This window comes from Alosa sapidissima, chromosome 24, assembly GCF_018492685.1.
Source record: "Alosa sapidissima isolate fAloSap1 chromosome 24, fAloSap1.pri, whole genome shotgun sequence".
Taxonomy (NCBI): Eukaryota; Metazoa; Chordata; class Actinopteri; order Clupeiformes; family Clupeidae; genus Alosa; species Alosa sapidissima.
Genome location: NC_055980.1, coordinates 20,448,895 through 20,470,067, shown reverse-complemented (window position 1 = coordinate 20,470,067; position 21,173 = coordinate 20,448,895). Strand labels below are relative to the sequence as shown.

General features: G+C 44.3%; 2 protein-coding genes and 1 long non-coding RNA gene across 7 annotated transcripts in view; 2 read left to right on the top strand and 1 right to left on the bottom strand.

Annotated features, from left to right (window-relative positions):
- The first annotated feature begins 49 nt into the window (after window positions 1–49).
- On the top strand, window positions 50–2,187 carry LOC121700066. The gene is made up of 2 exons (XR_006027102.1): window positions 50–351; window positions 700–2,187. It is a non-coding gene; the product is annotated as an uncharacterized LOC121700066 (long non-coding RNA).
- Window positions 2,105–21,028, bottom strand: ndel1a (nudE neurodevelopment protein 1-like 1a). 5 transcript variants are annotated; one of them, XM_042082743.1, is made up of 10 exons: window positions 20,873–21,028; window positions 18,006–18,102; window positions 14,148–14,301; window positions 11,469–11,617; window positions 9,669–9,805; window positions 8,051–8,224; window positions 7,535–7,629; window positions 6,950–7,098; window positions 6,113–6,147; window positions 2,105–3,835 (listed from the first exon to the last, which is right to left on the bottom strand). In XM_042082743.1, the coding sequence occupies exons 2-10, from the start codon at window positions 18,089–18,091 to the stop codon at window positions 3,825–3,827; spliced, it is 990 nt and encodes a 329-aa protein (XP_041938677.1). In that variant the 5' UTR covers window positions 18,092–18,102; window positions 20,873–21,028; the 3' UTR covers window positions 2,105–3,824. The 5 variants fall into 5 exon arrangements, with proteins under 5 accessions (XP_041938677.1, XP_041938678.1, XP_041938675.1 ...); XM_042082744.1 differs by having other exon boundaries at window positions 2,105–3,832; XM_042082741.1 differs by lacking the exon at window positions 6,113–6,147.
- The window catches only part of grb7 (growth factor receptor bound protein 7), a 29,502-nt gene continuing 27,301 nt past the window's right edge, over window positions 18,973–21,173 (top strand). Inside the window, exon 1 of the mRNA XM_042082736.1 lies at window positions 18,973–19,857. The gene's annotated coding sequence lies outside the window, so the exon portion shown is untranslated. The remainder of the gene's footprint in view (window positions 19,858–21,173) is intronic.

Here is a 21,173-nt window from a genome sequence, read left to right as displayed (position 1 = left end):
AATGTTTAATATTATATAATATTTTATTTATTTACAATACTATTTTTGCTGTAATACACGCAACAAACGACATTATACAATAACGCGAAACTGCTTTGTTTCATAACGTGGGGTGCCGGAAGTGTTGCGTACGTGTTGTACAGTTTCTACTTCATGTCTAAACTGGAGGTCAGGGACAGTTTTCAGGTGCCAATCTCAGCATAACTAGGCATTTCAGTGTTGTCCAGTGTCCACACTTTGCACGTCAACTGATAACATGAAGGAGCATCAGTTATCAAAGGGAAAACGTCTCACCAAACCGATTTTGTTTGGAACATTACTCTTAGGACTAGCCACAGCATTCTTCAATAGGTAAGCATGCATGCATGCGACCCCTTTCCTAAGTTCCCTCAGATGAATTATAATTGTTTAGCATTTGGTGTGGAAGCTTTCTTCTTTCCTATGTTGTTGGTTATACTGTGACTGTTGCACAGTGTGTCTAAAATCTTACTTGTGCCTTTACTTGTCAATGGCTGTAAAGAGCAGGACGTTATGGTTGGAATGTAAGAAATGTTTAGTGAAATGCACAGTTTTGCTATTTATTTTCAGGGAGTTGTTTAACAGCTTTATTTTTGTTCAGTTCAGACAGGGGACAATTTATTTAAAATTATACTATGATTATTACACAAAATTCCACTGGACTACACTTTCTCCATACAGACATCTGTTCTTTGAAGACCTGGCCAACATCCGAGCTGAAGAGAGGGCTCGCAACAACGCCAAACTCCAAGAGGTGCTGGAAAGGCGCTACCGGCAGATGGAGGAGTTGGCCGAGAAGAAGACCACAGGAGAAAAGGATTAAAGGAACACTGAAAGACACATCATATATTGTATTAACACACCACCTCTAGCCTGGCCTTGAGACTGTTAAAAGAGTGTGTGGCCTGTGAAAGGACAAACGAGAGGCCAGTGTACGAAGGTCATTGAGGTTTGATTCAACTCCCGAGAGACTGCATTACCAGTCTGCCAACTATCAGGAGGTTAATAATAATACATGGCGAGGTGGTGATTTGTGTGGGCAAAGGCCAAGAGTTTATTTTCATAAAAAGAACAGATCTATGTTTGTTATGCTCTGATGAGTAGTCTTTAGCATCCAGGACCCATACACTGACACAGTTGCTGTCAAGGGGCTCAGGGCCTTCGTGGACCTCAAGGTGCAGACATGCCACCAGAGTACATCATAATAAGCCTACTTTTCTGTTAAGCAGGTTCTGATAATAATGTCCCAGCTGCAGTGCTCTGTGATTCTGAGAAAATGAAGTTTTCTTGTTTGTTTGGCCTTATGAGAGTGAGGGTGAGAAAGGGACATGGAAATCGCCTTTGTGAAATATGATGAATGAATGTAAGACGAATACTAGATGACAAATGTGCAGCCACAAAGCTCACTGGGTTTAATTATATGATTATATTTAATTTTTATTATAAGAAATTAAAGTTTTGACCTAAACAAACTACTTCAATATTTTGTCAAATACATTCCAGTAATAGTTTTTCATTCATTAGTTTGGTTAAGTTCTGTTCACAACGTCCCAGTTTATAGGTGTACTTCAAGACAAAGCAGGAGATCTCTACTTGTATGAGGCTTCATTGAATATGCAGGATGTGTTTGTGAAACAAATTTCACCCACATAAATGAAAATTAGGCATAGGATTGGACCAAGACTAAAAAGTTACTCTTCTTGAAATGCAAGAGTTTCAATTCAGATTCTGTTTATTATTTTTATTTTGTTATTTTTAAGATGACATATTTAGAGACTGATTTTGGCCAATTTCTTAGAGGGGCTTTCTGCAACAGACCGACTGTCTCACAGCAAATACAGTATATCTGCTTACATGTACAATGGCTGTCAGTGTGATTGGCCACCAGGGGGCACTGTTACACAAGTGGGGTGCCGCAGCATACCCAGCACCTCATGTTACATGTGTAACTTGCATGACTGTGTAAGTGTGCAAGTTCACGTGTCGTACATGTATCTGTGCAAGTTCCTGATGGAAGTAAAAGATGCTGAGAAGTACTTGATATCCTGATGTACTCCAACACGTAACACAGAAAGGAACATTGGGAAACAATGGTCAAAATAGCTTTATTATCTCAGAACACTTCATAAAGGGGTAACTGTACACATGCTTAAATAAAACAGAAATAAATTACAAATACAAAAACATATATACAATGACAAATGACAAACCGCAAAACAGCTGATATCAGCTGTCTGCTAAAAACAGTCAGACAATAGTAAAAGTCATTTTAAAAGTATATGTTAAGTGCTGGAACACAATTTATATGGGTCGTCGATAAAATGTAAACAAACTAGTCACAAAAAAAAATAATAATCCGATTTTTAAAACAATTAAAAATGTCATGTATAAACTGGTGATGCGGAAACCATACCTTGACCAGTTGGTGTGTTTGCATGTGTGCAGTGTACAACACACTCTGAAGTGCTTAGAAAGTCACCCGATTGAACTCAAGGACCAAGAAGCCTGGCATATTATGCATATGAGAAAAGCTGACCAGGGAGAAACAGATAGACTGGGTATAAGCGTCGTATCAAAGCCCCATCATCATCATCACAGAGCTACTGGAGTTACAGTGAGTACTGGCCACAGATCAAGCTGCTACCTGGGGTTGGTAGAAATGTCTGGAACAGACACCAAACCGTTATTCAGTTATCTCTTTATTTTTCTTACCCTTGCTATGCTTTCAAAGTGTGGCAGCAAAAAAACATAAAAATAAAAATACACTGCCAATTTATATTTTCCTTTTTCAAGTGGGCAAAAAAAAGAAAACATAAACAAACAAACAGATTTAAAAAACACAGGTTTGATTCTCCGAGGGACTGAAGCAAGAAGCCAGGAGAGTCCAGCTACCACCGCAGATTTAAAATGGACGACTGCGATGAGAGCATAATGCAGATTACTGTTTATAGAGTTGCTTGACCATAGTGCATAGACCATACATGTGCTACATTTTTATCAGTAAGGTCTATGTATGCCATAGACAGATTCCAAATTCCTTCATCCTCCATATATAATCAAGTGGTGACTGGTGTGGTTTGTCCCTCTGGGGCCTCTGTAGACCTCATAACCCAGAGTGCATCATTCTCTTAGGCGTGTCTTACTGGCCAACCAGCTTCGTCCTTCATTAAACATCAACCCTCACTTCCCAATGGCCACTACTCTAGTCTTCATTCCACACTCAGTTTCTATCTCTCCGCTGACCACTCCTCGGCGGTAGGAAAATGTGTGTGATTTTAAACTTAGGAACTAAAGGATCCTCCATTCTGTTTCTCTCTCCTCCACCCCCCACCCCCACCCCCACCCCCACCCTCTCCCATATGAAGTGTAGATTTTTATAGGAGTACATTTATATCTTTAGATTACTTTGAAACATAACATAGAAAACTGCTAGAGCAATACATACAGAGGTACACATACGTACAGATGACCACGTGTATGAACTCACGCTAGCCCATTTTTGACCCAGGGAAGAGACTGTATATATGTGTGTGTGTGTGTGTGTGTGTGTGTGTGTGGTCTGCCAAAGGAGAAGGAAGATACAGTACTACTAAGTGGGTGTGGATCGGCATTTGCCAGCAGAAGGGTGTGTAGTGTGTCACTGTTAGCTACAGCATATGTGATTTGCCTGTACACATGGGCTTTTGGTGAATAAGTGTGTGTGTGTGTGTGTGTGTGTGTGTGTCACACGCTGAGGGGTACTAGGGCAGACGGCGATGAAGCATTTGGGGCGGAGAGAACAGTCAGGGCACCAGGATCCAGTCCATTTACCGTCCTGCTACACACACAAACACACACAAACATAAATTGAAATTAGCATCGTCAGAGAGCAGTGAATAAAAAGCCAACATCAACAACAGCCCAATGACCTCAGTAAGCCCATCATGAAGCCCTCACTCTTCCTGACACAGATGGAAGTGGCACAGCCTGTGCTGCGGGTCATGTTTCATTAGTAGTGCACACTACAGCCACACAGTCACGTTTTAAAACCAGCAGCTGAAAGATAGTGTGTGTGTGTGCGTGTGATTGTGTCTCTGTGTGAGAGAGATAGGTAGATAGATAGATAGATAGATAGATAGATAGAGAGAGAGAGAGAGATAGATAGAGAGAGAGGAGGGAGAGATAGATAGATAGAGAGAGAGAGACAGATAGATAGAGATAGAGATAGAGATAGATAGATAGATACTTTATTGATCCCCAGGGGAAATTCAAGAAATTCAAATGTGTCTGTGTGCATCTGTGTGTGTGTGTGTCTGTGTGTGTGAGTCTGTGTGCCATGGTGTTTGCCCTCATAATTAAAAAGAGGTAATTAAGAGAAGAGAATCAGACCAGCTATGCCCTGTAGCTGAATAAACCCCAAGCCCAAACCCTTCAGTGCCAGTGGGGGCTGTTTATGTGCAGAAGTGGAGTAACTAGGGCGTGGTGGTGCCCAAATCATCTCAAGCATGTGGGACAGACAGACAGACGCTTTGTGAGCACACACAAACATTCCATTGGTCAATAGTTGTAAGACCAACCCGTGCAACCAGCTGTCTTTGATGCCACACACACACACACACACACACACACGAAGCAGAATCTCCCTCACCTAAATGTATACAGCATATTTACACCTGTTACTATATTATTTTAGCAATCACAAAATACACTTCAGGGAGGATAAACGATCAATACATTTCATTTCACTTCAGTGACGTCCAACACTGACATTAACAAACACCAAACACTGCATCGGTGATCTCTGCATTCAGTCATGTTAGACTGTCTAGTTCCCATTACTGTATTCTACCACTTGTCCCACTTCTCCATAATCTGTGTGTCTGTGTGTGTGTGTGTGTGTGTTGAGGGCAGAAGTTTAAAGGGTTCAATCACTGTGACACAGCAGTTGAATTAGCAGATTAGTATTTCCTGTCCTCTGGCACCAGTGTGGCCTGGACTCAGCAGTCCTGCCCTGCCCCCCCGCCCCCCGGAGGTTAAGAGTTCCACTTCCAAGAGCGCAGGGTTGAATACCAACCCCCTCTCTGCCACTGTGCCCGCCTGGCAGACACCGTGCGCTCTCTCTCGCTCCCTCAGTGGCGGAGGGCATGGTAAGTCACACTACGCCATTTCAGTCGCAATTCAGTCAGTTGCGGACACAAATTTCGGACAAACCAGGAATCCAACCTGATCCGCCCGGAGCGCCGAGAACAGTGACTGTTAGGTCTTTTGGAATCATTGAATGTCGTGACCCTGCTCAAATTGCAATGACAAATGACGATGGATCGGACAGGAACTCAATTCCGGATTCTAAAGGCTGTCTGACTCTGGAGCGAGTGAAACAGGGCTAAATTCGGTTGCCCAGGTGTCTGCCCAGGTCCACTTCCAGTGAATCCTGCCACTGGGAGGTACAGCTCTATATCTCGAGTCACGAGGCAGAAACCTATAGACCTCTGAAGTTCGCCTACAAAAAGGACCCAAAGCCGCCATCTTTGCCCATATAAGGAGATCCTGGATCTCCTTATATGGACAAAAATGGCAGCTTTGAGTCCTTTTAGGCGAACTTCAGAGGTCTATTCTCCAAGCCATCTGAGGGCTGGTTCCCTTCTGAAGCTATAGCTGCAGTTTCAGGCACCCAGAAACCCAAACCCCAACGACCATCTGGGAACAACACTGTGTTATCCAAACATGGTGGTCCACAGATAATCGCTGTTCATTTTCCACAAATACTATCTCTACAGCAACCTAGCATCTTGAGAGAGAGAGAGAGAGAGGAGAGAGAGAGAGAGAGAGAGAGAGAGAGAGATATTAAAGGAGAGTTTGAGATCCTTGTGATCAAATGACTACATTATTATATACTATATACTATATATAAGAGGTTAATGAGAATTAGAGAGCAAGAGAAAAAAACCCAGATTCCACAGCAGAGCCGCACAGCCAGCCGTTGTGCCACCAAGCGCGGTGATGTTAGTTGGGAGGCCGCTATCTACAGTAGCCCCTGCCGGGTTGAACCCATCGTCTATGCAGCGCAGTTAGCTCAAAAACAACCACATGCATGTGCCCGATGGGCGGTCATTACCCCAGAGCAATGCAGGGAAAATGACCCTCTCTCTTCTGCTGGGGAAAAAAAAACACACACACACAGGGTCTCAGAGGGTTCCCTTTTTTTTTTTAAACCACCACCTCAATGATATTCTACACATCGGTCCTGCTGGTTAGGGCTTCTTCCAACAACACTGTTTTTTTTTATTTATTTTTTTTATTTGTAGGCCCTACTACATACTAGCGCGACAATCTGCTATGTGTCATTTTCAAAACACTGCAGCTTCTTTAGGACCAAGCTGCCTGCCTGAGGTGGCAGTATGTATGGTTCAGTAGAAGGGTGATGTACATTCACTAAATGCTTGAAGAGGCCTGCAGCTGTCTCTGCACCTAGACTGGAGGGAGGTGTAGCTTTAAAAGGCGTAGTTTGACTGCCCAGGGGTGGGCATTTCCCAAAACCATAGTTTCAAACTAAGTTAGCAACTTTGTTGGTTGCAATGCAATTTCCCATTGCCAACCAACTAAGTTGCTAACAGGTTAGCAACTATGCTTTTGGGAAACGCACCCCTGTTCAGGAGTGGTGGTGTTGGAGGTGGTGCGATTTTCCTTCACCACTTCTAGCACACGTTGACTAGTGCTTATAATGTGTGCATTCCTATCCTCTAGTAATAGCATTGACTGATGCAGTAGTAATTCTTAGCTAAGGTCTCCTCTGCACTGTAGCCTGAATGTTATTCTTCATTCTGTAAGTCACTTTGGATAAAAGAGTCTGCTAAATTAATAAATGTGTATAAATCTGTCTGTGTGTGTGTGTGTGTGTGTGTGTGTGTGTGTGTGTGTGTGTTAAAGCGGGCGGCGGAAGACGAAGACTCACGCTTTGTCGAAGTACGACGTGTGGAGCGCGTGCGAGAACTTTGTGAGGTCGCCGTTGACCAGGTTCCCGTTGCTGTTGGTGGTGTAGTTCTTCCTGGCCGCCTGGTCTTTGGCAAAATTCCGACAAGCGGCGAGCTTGGACTCCAGAGCCTGGAAAACAGAGAAAAGTCCATCAGTACAGAAGGAGTGACCGACAGGAGACTGCAGGTACGGTAGGGGTGGATGGCCACTGCTGACCAAGCAAACGTTCCTCTGCTCTTCTAGTGAGATATCTGATGAGGAAGACTTGCATGTCAACAAAAATAAGGAGTCCTAAAGTTTTGACCGGCACTCTCGGTCAGCCTTAAGCTTTTTAGGGAATACAGGCCCTGGGCAGTGGCACTAAAATCGTGGGTTCAATTCCCAACACCGTTGTACCCTTGAGCATGGCACTTAACCCGGAATTGATATTTGGTCCCAATGCATCAGCCCTGTGTGAGTCTGCCTAAAGTTGGTACACTGGTGTCCCAATACAAAATAATGGAGGAGTATTTTCATGAACTGAACAGATGAGGTGAGTGAGACCCTCCCCCACACACACACTCACCCCAACCTTCCGCAGGAGGTCACCCACGATGTTGAGGGCCGTGATTCTGGCGGACGGCGTAAGGGCTGAGCTGTTACTACAGCCATTGGACAACACTGAGGGCACACGAACGAGAGAACGAGAGAGAGAGAGAGAGAGAGAGAGAGAGAGAGAGAGAGAGAGAGAGAGAGAGAGAGAGAGAGAGAGAGAGAGAGAGAGAGAGAGAGAGAGAGAGAGAGAGAGAGAGAGAGAAAGAAAAAATTCCATTAGGGCGCACAGACAGTGAGGGCATTTCAAAGCAACGCATTTACATGTGCTGCTTTGAATTTGTAGGTTATGTAAGAGATAAAAGAGGCAGACACTGAGGAGTAGGAGAGATTAGAGAGAGAAACAGGGTGTGTGTGTGTGTGTAAGAAAAGGACAGTGTCAGCATAAAGGGGACAGTCATGGAGAGATAGACACTAAAGACAGAGCCACTTAACAGAGACGGCAGCTCTAAGCTGTCCGACGCCAAAGCTGGACTATGATGGGACAGACCTTTCGGGTTGGCGAAGGCGTTGTCTAAGCTCTTGGCGAGCGGCGTGGCAGGAAGGGAGAGTGAGGCCTGGACGGCAGAGTCCATCTTGTCGTTGTCCAGCGTGGGCGAGCTGGGCGCTGACATCCTGCTGACGTCCGTCTGCCGCTCCTTCACTGCCAACTCCTGCCTCAGGTCTGACACACACACACACACACACACACACACACACACACACACAGGTATGCACGCACACGCGCACGCGCACACACACACAGGTATGCACGCGCACACACACGCACACACACACACACACACTGTAAATTGATGCACAGAAGTCAAATGCATTTACTCCTCACCACACAGCTCTGTGAGGAAACCCTAACAGGACCACATTAGCAACTGCTTGTCCACAGACATTCCCAGCTACAGGCTATATTCATGCAGGCTGGCCTGCTAAGTAGCCCTTAGATTGTCATTATGACTGCGGAAATAGACGTGCGATCATTAATGTAAGACAATACACTCCAGTGTCATGACTAGAATGGCAAGGTGATCGCTTGCTTAGATCACCGTTACATTTTTGCTGACCTGAGCAGAGAGCACAGAACACTTCTGAGCTCAACAGCGTCAAGGTGACACTAGGGCAGCATGCAGCATTTTAGAGCCACTCCAAAACCAAAATTAAAAAAATACTTAAAAATATTAATAAAAACATTAAATAATTTAAAAACAAATAATAATAAATAAATAACAGAACCCCAAAAAGAACACCCAAGCCCTGAGGGGGTGGGAGTGAATAAGGGGTCAGATGGGGGCAAGGCCGCATAGCTCAGGGGTACTAACTGGACAAGCCACGATAAAAACAACAAGGGTTCCCCCTGAGGATGGCGTGATTAAAAAGAAAAATCATTCTCATCATCATTGAATGTCGTGACCCTGCTCAAATTGCAATGACAAATGACGATGGATCGGACAGGAACTCAATTCCGGATTCTAAAGGCTGTCTGACTCTGGAGCGAGTGAAACAGGGCTAAATTCGGTTGCCCAGGTGTCTGCCCAGGTCCACTTCCAGTGAATCCTGCCACTGGGAGGTACAGCTCTATATCTCGAGTCACGAGGCAGAAACCTATAGACCTCTGAAGTTCGCCTACAAAAAGGACCCAAAGCCGCCATCTTTGCCCATATAAGGAGATCCTGGATCTCCTTACATTTCTGAAGTTCGCCTAAAAGGACTCAAAGCTGCCATTTTTGTCCATATAAGGAGATCCTGGATCTCCTTATATGGACAAAAATGGCAGCTTTGAGTCCTTTTAGGCGAACTTCAGAGGTCTATTCTCCAAGCCATCTGAGGGCTGGTTCCCTTCTGAAGCTATAGCTGCAGTTTCAGGCACCCAGAAACCCAAACCCCAACGACCATCTGGGAACAACACTGTGTTATCCAAACATGGTGGTCCACAGATAATCGCTGTTCATTTTCCACAAATACTATCTCTACAGCAACCTAGCATCTTGAGAGAGAGAGAGAGAGAGAGAGAGAGAGAGAGAGAGAGATGAGGAAGGGAGGTAGATGAGGAGACAAAGAGAAAAAAAGACAGACAAAGAAAGAATGGAATAAAGAGAGAGGGAATGGATAAGCACCTCTGGCTTCATCCTTCAGTCTCTGCACGGACACGAGGAGTGACTCCTTCTCATCCAGCTCGCTCTCCAGAAACGCGTTCCTCTCAATGGCCTGGTTCAGACGCTGCTCAAAGTCCTCCAGGGACACAATCGTAGCCCTGAAGGAGAAACACACACACACACACACACACGTCAATGTTTTCTCTACTAGTTCTAGGAGTCAAAACCGACAGAAACAATACAAACTAAATTGCCTACAGATAGGAAGTGGCATGTGCTGCTAGGTTGTGCTGGGTTGTGCGAATGGACCAAAGATGCGTGTTGTGCTGGGTTTGGGTGGTGGTAGCAGAGTGGCTAAGGAGTTGGGATAGAATTCAGTAGCCTGAAAATGTGTGGGTTCAATTCCCGGCTTCCACCGTTGTGAACCTTGAGTAGCTCTTGGGAGAATGGCCCTTGTAATGTAGTTGACATATGTAAGTCGCTTTGGATAAAAATGTCTGCCAAATTAATCAATGCAAATGTAAATGTTGTGCTGGGTTGAGTGAATGGCCCAAACACTTTGCTATGATTTACAGTACACCACAAGAGCTGCAGACTGCGCTTCGCTGGGTGCCACGGCCCATACCCTTCTTGCGTCGTGCAAGCCACTGAAAATTGGTGTGCTGTGAATCCACCTCTGTCCACTTGGACACGTCTGCTCTTAACTACACAAAGACAGAGGAGCTCTGTATGAATTCAGTTGTCCCCGTTTTGCCTTATCTGGTGCCCCACGACATTATGTCTCTGCATTTGTAAGATAGCTGCCATAACCGTTTACAACCTCGCAGGCTGCAGGCATGGTGGCTTTGCATATGAATAGGTGGGTGATAAAAGGCACTTGAGGCTGCACAATGCAATGCATTTAAATCACACTTGGATGGCTAGGACCACACCTCCTGCTTGGGATGCAACCAACACCGAGTGTTTTTAGTTGAGTGCCAAGCCTAAAGCAGTCTTCAGTAAGGAACCAAACATGTTGGCTTTCTCTGTGTCATTATTGACGGGGTCCCATTTTTTTGGTACTGCTGACATACAAACGAATACGCAGAGTTTCATCTGAATTGATCAAAACCTCTTGGCTCTCTGGGGGCAACCATTGACTTGACAAACATCAATACTGTCCTTTTATTTATTTATTTTTAACTAACACAAAAACTGAACCTGAACCCTTTTTCCCCCTCTCTCTGAGTTTCCATCTTCTAAAGCATCACAAACACACTATCCCTCATCTCCCTCCCCCTGACCTCGCTCCAACTGGTATTCTATTCTATGCGAGTGGTACTTACTACTGCACTACCAATATCCTAGTCACACTGTACCTTTATTGGACCTCCATTGTACCTTGAAGTCACTTTGAATAGAGTACCGAAGTATGACGTTGCGTTTCCATGACGGCAGAATCACTGGATCTAAACAAACTTTCGAAGTGTGTAGATTATTGACCGTTTCAAGAGAGTTCCTCTATCAGCATCATAGTTGTTCCCACAAGGCTTCCGTTTTAACATTCCATATGTTATCTTAATGCAGAGGAAGTAGATTGGGGCCCAAATAGAATGTTCAAGCATTGTTTTTGTTTTTTCTTGTTAAAAGGGTCTATAGAAGCGCCAGCTACAGGGACTACGGGCGGAAACTAGCAATTTGCTACAACCCGGCACGAGACATCTATTAATGTTTTTTTGTGCACCGTCCCTGTTCAAATAAATAAAATTACAATTACAAATGCCTAAATGGAAATGTAAAGTAACACTTTTGAGTGCAATTGCGGACTGGACAAGCGCTGACCTCTTGGCCCGCTCCAGGTCATCGTTGGCCTGCTCCAGCTCCCTGACGTATTTGTGCAGCTGCTCCTTGATGCTCCTGGTCTGGCCCAGGTCATCCTCCAGCATGGAGATCTGCTTATAGCTCTGAGCATAGTGATGCTCCAGTTTCTCCTAATGAGAGAGAGAGAGAGAGAGAGAGAGAGAGAGAGAGAGAGAGAGAGAGAGAGAGAGAGAGAGAGAGAGAGAGAGAGATTAAAAGGAGAGTAGAGCAGACATAGAAACATAACCAGAAACACTGGTTGTGAAAGGTGAAAGACTCTTGAGGGCCCTCTCTCAAGTCTTCAACAAATCACACACAGCATTATTCATACACACACACACACACACCATATGCACATTCTCCCACATGTACATGGCTTGACACAGAGAGCTGGAAACCCAGAGGAGTACACATTGACGTCATACTCCCATGCACAATTAGGCCTCCATGCACACGAACCAAACTAACCCACTTGGCATCATCTATTTTTCAGGGTGCTCCTGTGCACACTCCGTGGCAACCAGTGACCCATATCTTTAGCACGGAATCCAGATGAATAGCTGAACCATTCTTTTCAGTCTTTAGACTTCACCTACATCTCACACACACACACACAGACACACACACACACACACACACACACACACACACACACACACATACACAGACACAGACACAGACACACAGACACACTTACTTTTGCTCTCTCTCATCTCTCTCATCTTCGCCCACTCCCAAATCAATAAAACCACTGACTTAACAAGACTCAAATCTCCCTGGCAACCAGACGTGCCTGTTACTCATACATCAAAACAAGGGTGAAGAAAAATCAAACTACAGGAGAGCACTGCAGAGACACATGTGCTACTAGCCCTGCTACCGGTCCTGCTGCTAGTCCTGCTACTCTGGTCCTGCAGCTGGTCCTGCCTTGATTGAGCACAGGAGTGCGGAAAGCGGCTTCAGTGGAGCAGGACACCAGAGTTGTGCATGTGGAGGGCACTGAGGTAATTAAGAGAGAAGTCTGCATGCATTATGCATTAGATTAATGGGGCCCTCCGTGGCGTGGGCTAAACAGAGGAGGGGGGAGAACAAGGCCCTGGCACGGCTACGCTGGAGACTTACTTTACCAATTGTTTAGTGAATGTTGAGCCGTTTGAGATTTGAACTCCTAAACTCATTCCCAATCAATAATTCCATGCAGAAGAGAAGAGAAAGAGAAAGAGAGAGAGAGAGAAAGAAAGAAAGAGAGAGAAAGAGAGAGAGAGAAAGAGAGAGAGAGAAAGAGAGAGAGACACTCCCCCAGCCATTTCACCCTCGCCCCAGACTTTCTGCAGAGACTCTGAGCTCCGGTCCCATCTATCTCCCAGCGGGGCTCCTGCAGGAGTTTGCTTGTGAGCCACACTGCTGACTCTGCCGTCCTGTCTCCTACGGCTCGTAATGAACGAGGGAGGCCTGGACCAACCGGGCCGGGACTCCCCCCGAAAACCAGGGGTAATGCTCACAGCTGCATAGCACTCCATGACATGCTCCCATGGGCATGAATTGGCTCTGCGCTCTGCGCTCTGCACTGCACGGCTCAAGCATATAGGGCCTTTGCTTTATTTGAACCGACCCGTCTCCACAGACGCCTGTAGTAGTAACTCATTCTACAGTCCGAGGCAGCCAGCTGCTACTGTTATTAATAGGATTTATGAATATATGCCTCTACATCTGGGAGTTGGATTAATCTTCCACCTACAGTCTTTTTGAAACATGATTCTTCTTCAACCACTTGCCATTTCCTGCTGTGTACGCCGCATTCTAAATGTAGTGAACAATGTCTGCAGCGTCTGCGGTGCAGGTCCTCACAGTTTGGACATAGGCCTACTAGACCATGGTGGATTCCACCTCCAAGCATATAAATCCAGACAGCCCGGCTAGGCTATGGTTGTCCTATTTTCAAATTAATGTCAACGTTACAGGACTAGTCATGAATATGTCCCTCCAGCACAGAGATTCAGCTAGCGCAGTACACAGAGTTAAATATTCTGTTCTGCAGACTACAACTGTGCATTATAATTCCAATCGTAAATACGGTGCACCAAGATATAGACCTCCCCAGTCTGGCTAGGCGGAGTTAATCGTCTATAGGCTCACAACATAATAGAGCTACTGGTGAATTAATGCTACAGCACAAAAGCCCAGCTGGTCTACTTCTCAACGGGAACATAATAGCCCCTACTCATGAATATGGAGTTTGCACATTTAGCCCTGGCCTGTCTGGTTGCTACCGGGTTAATCACCTCGCCCTGCATGCTCGGGTTGTCCCACTTTCCATTTAAACATTGACGTGAACACTAGAACTGCACTGCTGGTGGATGTGGTGCCCCAGGTCCCAAGGCTCTCTCTGTCTGGACTGGAGATACGCTCCCTCTAGGGAACACGTGGAGAAAAATAATCAGCATCAGCAATTACCACCATGACGCTTTAATCCGAGGTGGTGCGTTCAAATTCCTTAAAGGGAGGCGGGGGTTTCAAGCACGAACGTGGCTACTTTGAATTGATCAAGTTCAACTATTCTGTGCAAACATTCCATTTTCAACTGTAGCCCCTTTGTCAAGCGCCCCTGTGTGTTTGATGAGAAACACAAATAAATAAATCAATAGATAAATAAACTAATACCTTGAGGGACTCGACCTCGTTGTGCAGGCGCTCGTTGTCGGCCTGCAGGTCCCTCATGCGATTCTCAGCCTGGCCAAGCTGGGTCTCCAGCTCCGCCTCCAGCTCCCTGCTGCCTTCCTGGAACTCCAACAGCTCCTCCTGGGCCTCCTGGTAGCTGTGGAGGGGGACAGATTTGATTATGGAGTTAGATTATATATTAATACAACAGGCCTAATCTGATCAATCAATTAATTCATCAATCCAATAATCTGCTGCAACAGCTCCTCCTGGGCCTCCTGGTAGCTGTGGAGGGGGACAGTTATGGATTATGGAGTTAGATTACAGATTAATACAACAGGTCTAATCTGATCAATCAATTATTTCATCAATCCAATAATCTGCTACTGAAGAACATCACTAAAGCCTACAGCCCAAGTTACCGGTAACATAAATAACATGGTTATGGCGATCCAATAATGCAGTGTGTCCTAACTGGTGAGTCGGGACCCAAAAGTGGGTCGCAGAACAATTCTGGGTGGGTCGTGGAGCTTGTGGTTAAAATAAATAAATAAATAAATAAATAAATAAATAAATATATATAAGAAAATAATAACAAAAAAAAAAAAAAAAATTGCTGGCCCATGAGAGAAAATGGCACATGGAAGCACTGCAATAATGTACAAATAAATGCACCATCTTTTTTGAATAGATAAGTAAACAAACAAACAAACAAACAAACAAACAAAACAAAAGTCCTACATCTGTCCTTAGTGTTATTATTGAGTTATGATTCAGACATCCATTGGCCTAACCTACAGGAGGCTTGTGGTGTCTTGCTATGCCTTAGAAAATGCAAGGCCATGACTTCAATGCCCTCACAGTACATCCAAAGATCCTTGATTACTAGCAAGATAGAGCTCTTTAACCCTCTCTGGTGCATCACCATGGAGAGCAGACATCCCATTATGCAAGACCGACCCGTTTGGCTTTAAAAGACACAACATAACTGTGCCCATGTTATTTATTTATAAGAAAAGTCATAACGACATTTTAGTGCGCTACACACATCAATAAATAAATAGCTTATATCTACACATACATAAATGAATGCAGTTGTTCACAAGAGAGAATGTGTTTAAAGTAAAAAAGATGCTATTAAACAACAGTCCATTCTATTTATTTATTATAAATTATATTATAACATGCTATTAAACAACAACAACAGTCTATTCTATTTATGGTATTTTGTATTTCACATTTGTACAAATTTACAAACACATGTATGTTATATTGTAAGTTATACTATACATTTTAGTGAAGATTTGATTATTTAGTTCACCCGCGGTCAGGCAGAATCCCCCCCGAAAAATCCTAACCCCCCCCCCCACCCCTTCAATTACACTGCCCCCACGCCACTCCAGGAGTTGGATGGAAGAAGAGGACTCTAGCTGACGAAACAGGAACTGCCTACAGGGATATTAGATTAGTCCTAATGGGAGTTCCAGAGTCATGAATCCTATTTTTAAGGCCGAATCCGAGAACCATAAAAATAACTGGAAATGTGCTGAATGATCTGCTGCCACAAATCCTGTACTGTTGTTGACGTCAATCACATACATTGAGCCTCACAAACAAGTGAAGAGACACAAACAAACAGAGATAGGGACATCCTTATACTTTTGTTTGTCCACTCGTTGCTATGGGACATCCTTATCTTTATGTTTGTCCAGTCATTTCTAGGGGACACTATGAGTACATCAACATATCAGCTGTGGACCCCTGCAGCATGGCATCAGAGATGAATAACTTCCTCCAGTGCAGGCTATTTCTAGAGTCTGTGACTAGTGTGTGTCTACTGAAATAACGCAGATCTGGGATCATCGAAGGCCATTCGACAAAGAACAACGATGCCAACTGAACTGCACAAACAGACAGCTCTACTACACCCGGTCATACACAAGGTCATTCACTGATTTACAGATACATCACCTCTTATTTCTGTTTCGGGCAGGAACACAATACAGACCAAAGGAAGTGTGTGTGTGTGTGTGTGTGTGTATAAATAACTGGTTGCTTACAGCGTGTTCTGCCCCTGTTGACCGAGTCGGGGTGTGAACCCTTGAAGGGGGGCAGACACATGGCACTAGAGATTACGCAACCAGTCTACCCCACCGCCACCCCCTGTAGGGATACGGATCTATAAACGGCCTCGCCGTCCGGGTCACGCAATGGTCATCATGTGAGCGGTGGGGACGGAGCCAGGACTCGGGTTCAGGGTCCGGTCTGGAGCCAGGAAGTCCCACAACAGCCCGGCAGGAAGTGGAGAATAGCTGAAGAAGGGAAGGAGGCCAGCAGGGGCAGGGAGAGAGAGAGAGAGAGAGAGAGAGAGAGAGAGAGAGAGAGAGAGAGAGAGAGAGAGAGAGAGAGAGAGAGAGAGAGAGAGAGAGAGAGAGAGAGAGAGAGAGAGAGAGAGAGAGAGAGCACTCGGGAGGGGGCGCGTTTGGATACAGCCGCATCACCTCATTCATTCACTGGACAAACACCCTGACCTCTGCCCTCAGCAGCTAGAGGATGTCCTGGGAATGTGTGTGTGTGATTGTCACCCCTGTAAGAGGACTGAAGTCCCGCTGTGACAAACACATTTTATGAATGTGTACGAGTGTGTGTGTGTTTCTCGACGTCACCGAGTACTGTTGGTACAAAGAAAGAGAAAAAAAAATAAAATAAAATAAAAAAATAAATAAATAGATAGATAAACCTACAGTGCTACACTCTGGGGGTATGAATATGAACATATGCTGTATAAATGCAGTTCATTTACCATTATTTGTCCTTTAGTGACTCCAATCTCAAATTTATAAATAAAATTCCTGTCCTGAAGGATGACCATGTGCATATAACGCCAATCAAAAAACAGGAGTTGACTATATTTTTTGTAAGAAAAAAAAATGCCTTGAATGACTTTACAGTATCTGTGTTGTATAACCAAAACATAGTTTGTGAATCAACAAATACAATAATATAGTAATACAGTATGAACTCGTCAAAGAGAAAAGTAGCAAGTGTTGACAAGTCCAGTAAACTTTACATAACCAGGGCATAGGCCTAACCGCTAAGCCTATTTACTGCAGTGTAGCTTTTGTGTGTGTGTGTGTGTGTGTGTGTGTGTGTGATATCCCCCCTGATCTTATCTGCGGCTTTTTTGTGTTACGTGATAGGCTACCAGCAGGCCCTTGGACCCAGAGTTTAAGACCGCATGCAAAACAGAAGCAGGCGTGATGCCAGGGTGGAGATTACAGAAAGTGAGATGGAGAGACAGACTGACTAGACCGTCAGCTCATTACATTGCAGTACCAACAAAAACCACATCTCTCCTCATCATCCAACCAGGCCTGCCTTGGGCACTGAAAACTGCTATTGCGTAACAACCAAGTCCCAGCAGAAGGTTCGAAAAAAAAAAAAAGCGTCTCTTTACAAACCGATGAAAGTTAGCCAAAGCTATTAACAGTGAACTGAATCGAAATTGTAACTTAAGTTGGGCTCAGTTGAGGACACTTTCCCAATCAACACCACCTCAAAACCTCTCTTTCACAGAGTGGAAAACGGATATGAGGCATTGAACTTGCTAAAGGAAAGGGACAGTTTAAAAAAAAAAAAAATACTGCCAAAGGGGACCGTGAAGAGGTATTATATGATGCTTCAGACCAGTTGTGCTGCATTGTTGGAGTTCTCCCTCAATGCCACTCCTTGGTTAATACGACCGGTCATGCTGACATTATGCCAGCCAACAGTGGCTTTTGAGGACACAGACTTAACAGAGAGCGGAACAGGGAGGAGAGTTTTTTTCGTCCATCGAGCACGACACGGTCTGTCACCTACCTATTTTTGTACTTCAGCGACAACGCCTTCCAGTACTCAATTTCTTCGTCTTTCGAGGAGAACTTCGGCATCATATTTGTGTCCATGATAGGTAAACCTGCAAGACAAAGCAGATCAGACATCAGCAAGCATCCCAAAATAAGACAGACAGACAGACACACAGACACAAAATCATGAGTCAGCTAGAGACAGAGTCACACAATGAGGTAATATTGCCAGGAAATGAAATCATTTTGATCTGCCGTAGACTGATAACGAAAGTGCCCGTATGAACTGATATGGATACGCCACCACACCCCGCCTTCTCACAATGCTGACTTCAAAGTGCAGGAACAGGCATGCTGGTAGGCCTCCCTGTGAACTCACTGTCAAAGCGAAAAGATTGATCTAACAAAGACAAATCAACGGCATGCATACACGAAACAGTAATATCGAAATGCTAGCAAATGATGGCCTAATAGCACAAACTCTTTATGCACCAACCCAAACAGTCCCACTTTAAAAAGGCACCGTCACTTCATTCTCAAACGAGCATTCCAAACAGGTCATATCTAAACGCACACTGATGATGGCCTAATAGCACAAACCCTTTATGCACCCCTTTTGATTGTCTTAATGTGTAGCACTTTGGTCAACTATCGTTAAATATAAGTGATAGGCTATATAAAGAAATTGACACCAACATTGACGCCCACCCAAACTTTCCCACCTTAAAAATCCACCACTCATTCTTGAATTCTCAAAAGCTCCCCAAGGCCCATCCGATTCAATCATTGTCATCATAAATCACACTGCTTGGTTCTACTACAACCAAGTGTACAAGGAGGCATTCTGTATCCATCTTTGCATAGCAGAACTTGTAGAGTTACCCTTTCCCTGACACACACAAGCGCACACACACACATTTCAATCTCTCTCGTTCACAAACACAGTTGGGGACAGTCATTGAACGGTGGACACAACAATAAGTTAATCAATCACAATAAAAACCCTTTTAGGACACCAGAATTAAACTAGGCCACAGTATGGACCTTCTGTAAGGCCCTATAGCACATTTTATCATTAACAGAAAAAAAGTCAAAAAAGAAGAATATTGAAGTCTGAAGAAAAGAAGAAGAATAGAAGAAAAGAAGAATCGGTCTGTCTATGTTCTGGGACTTGCCCACAATACTATGTCGTATGACAACTGCTGTGACATCAGAGATCAACCACCATACACAGCTGGTTTGAGAGTCCAACAGTAACGCAGGCGTATCTCGCTGAATATTGGACCTATGCATATGCATATGCCTTGAACTGTAGGCTGCTAAAAAGGCCCACACATAAAAATGGATCGTTTCTAGGTTCTAAAGTTCTGTGTTCTAAAGTACACACTTTCAGTCTTGTCCCTTAGGATAAAGGCAGCAGGTTTGAGTTCATGGGTAACCACAACTAAAAGTCTATCACCAGAGAAATTCTGAATCTACTCTTATCGAGAGTTTTGGGAAAGGGTGTGAAACTAAACAAATGGCACAAGCCAGTGATGACTTCATTCACCGGACGCAGGCGTGCGTAAACTCAGAGAATATCCCCTGGTTACGCTCGCGCCCCTGTTACCAGGAAGCTTCCACTGATAACAACGCTAAATACACCGGTGCAGCTAGGCACTGTAGTAAAATCCCAAGAACAGCAAGTTCATGGCCTTTAAAACAGACAGATTAAGGGATAGGCATAGTCTTGCATCGCCAGTCGTGCGTACCCCACGCAAACAATTGCCTTACAAGCTCTGACGGTAACGTTAGGTTATTTTATATGCAAACAGTTGGTTAGTTAGCCATTGGGACTAAGTTACACTTACAGTAGAAAGAAAAAGGTAAGAAAAACACGTAACGTTAACGTAACTAGAGCAAGTGTTTTACCCCCCTAAATGCAATGCTACTATGTCCAGCATCCATAAACTAGCCTCCTCTAGACGCCTTATATCAGAGGGGTTGGAGGAGGCCATTAATGATTTATCAAGCAATGGGATCTTGCATCACTCCCTCGGTCATCATAGAACTATCTGAATTAGCTTCTACACCTCAAATGGTGACAACGTACGCTCAACAATTTTCACATTCTTAGATAAGGCTAACTGGCCTTAAATCATAGCCCGGCCTATCGTTCGTTAACATCTCCTACACACCCTTGCGCCAGCTTCAAAGACAGCTCCCAGTTGACAACACTACTAGTTATTTAATTCCTTACGTTACCGGTATATATTGTATAATTAACGGCCCGAAGACCAAACTTAGCCACTTAACATCGCTGTCACTTGGCAACCTTTCGAATATTGAGCTTTGGGTCAACGTTTAAGCTTGACTGAGCTTAACGCTTATGGATTGACACCAACCTTTGATTATTTTATCCAGGTCTGGCTATTTGTGTTGCCAGCATCAAACCTCGAGTACTAAATATAGCTAGTGGCCCGGTCAATGTCGTTGACAACCCAGCTAAAGTACCCAAACAGAAGATGTGTAACCTTAGCTTCCAACATCAGCTGGGCAATGGTTTCCCAACTATGCTTGCAAGCTAACGTTAGCTGGCACACCATACTGATTATCAGTAGGCTACTAAAGAGTAAACACAGGGATACGACACTTAACATCCGTATTAATTGACGATGTGAGACTCAAACAATTAATATTTAACTAACGTTAGTCTTCGTTTCTCAGTTGTTCAAATTCACAGCCCAAGAGAAATGCGCGACGATAACAGTAACTTCATCTAACATTACAAAACGCCATGAAACGGGTTAACGTCAAAGGTACACACACAAGCCAACTGTATAACGCTGATCCGCTAGGCCTAATATTACGCCGGAAAATTTGTTTTGGGAAAAAAAATACCTTTTCATTTCCAGTAGCTGTCTTCATCTGTGACATGGATTAGCTGGCTACACCCGTGCTGCTTGCTATGCAATCATGCTCGGCCACTCCGTCAAACCAAATGATGGGTCACATGGATATCGTTGGGAGACACGCTCAAGAAATGCCCTAGCTGTGACGTTAGTAGAACAAGGCTTTTACCAGGCTATTTGCGATCTTACGGCTCTTTAATTCTTTTCTGGCTCGTTTGTGACATCTAGTGGTCACTTCAAAACATTTCCCCCCATTAAAACCCTTTTACTGTCTACTGATGATTATACTA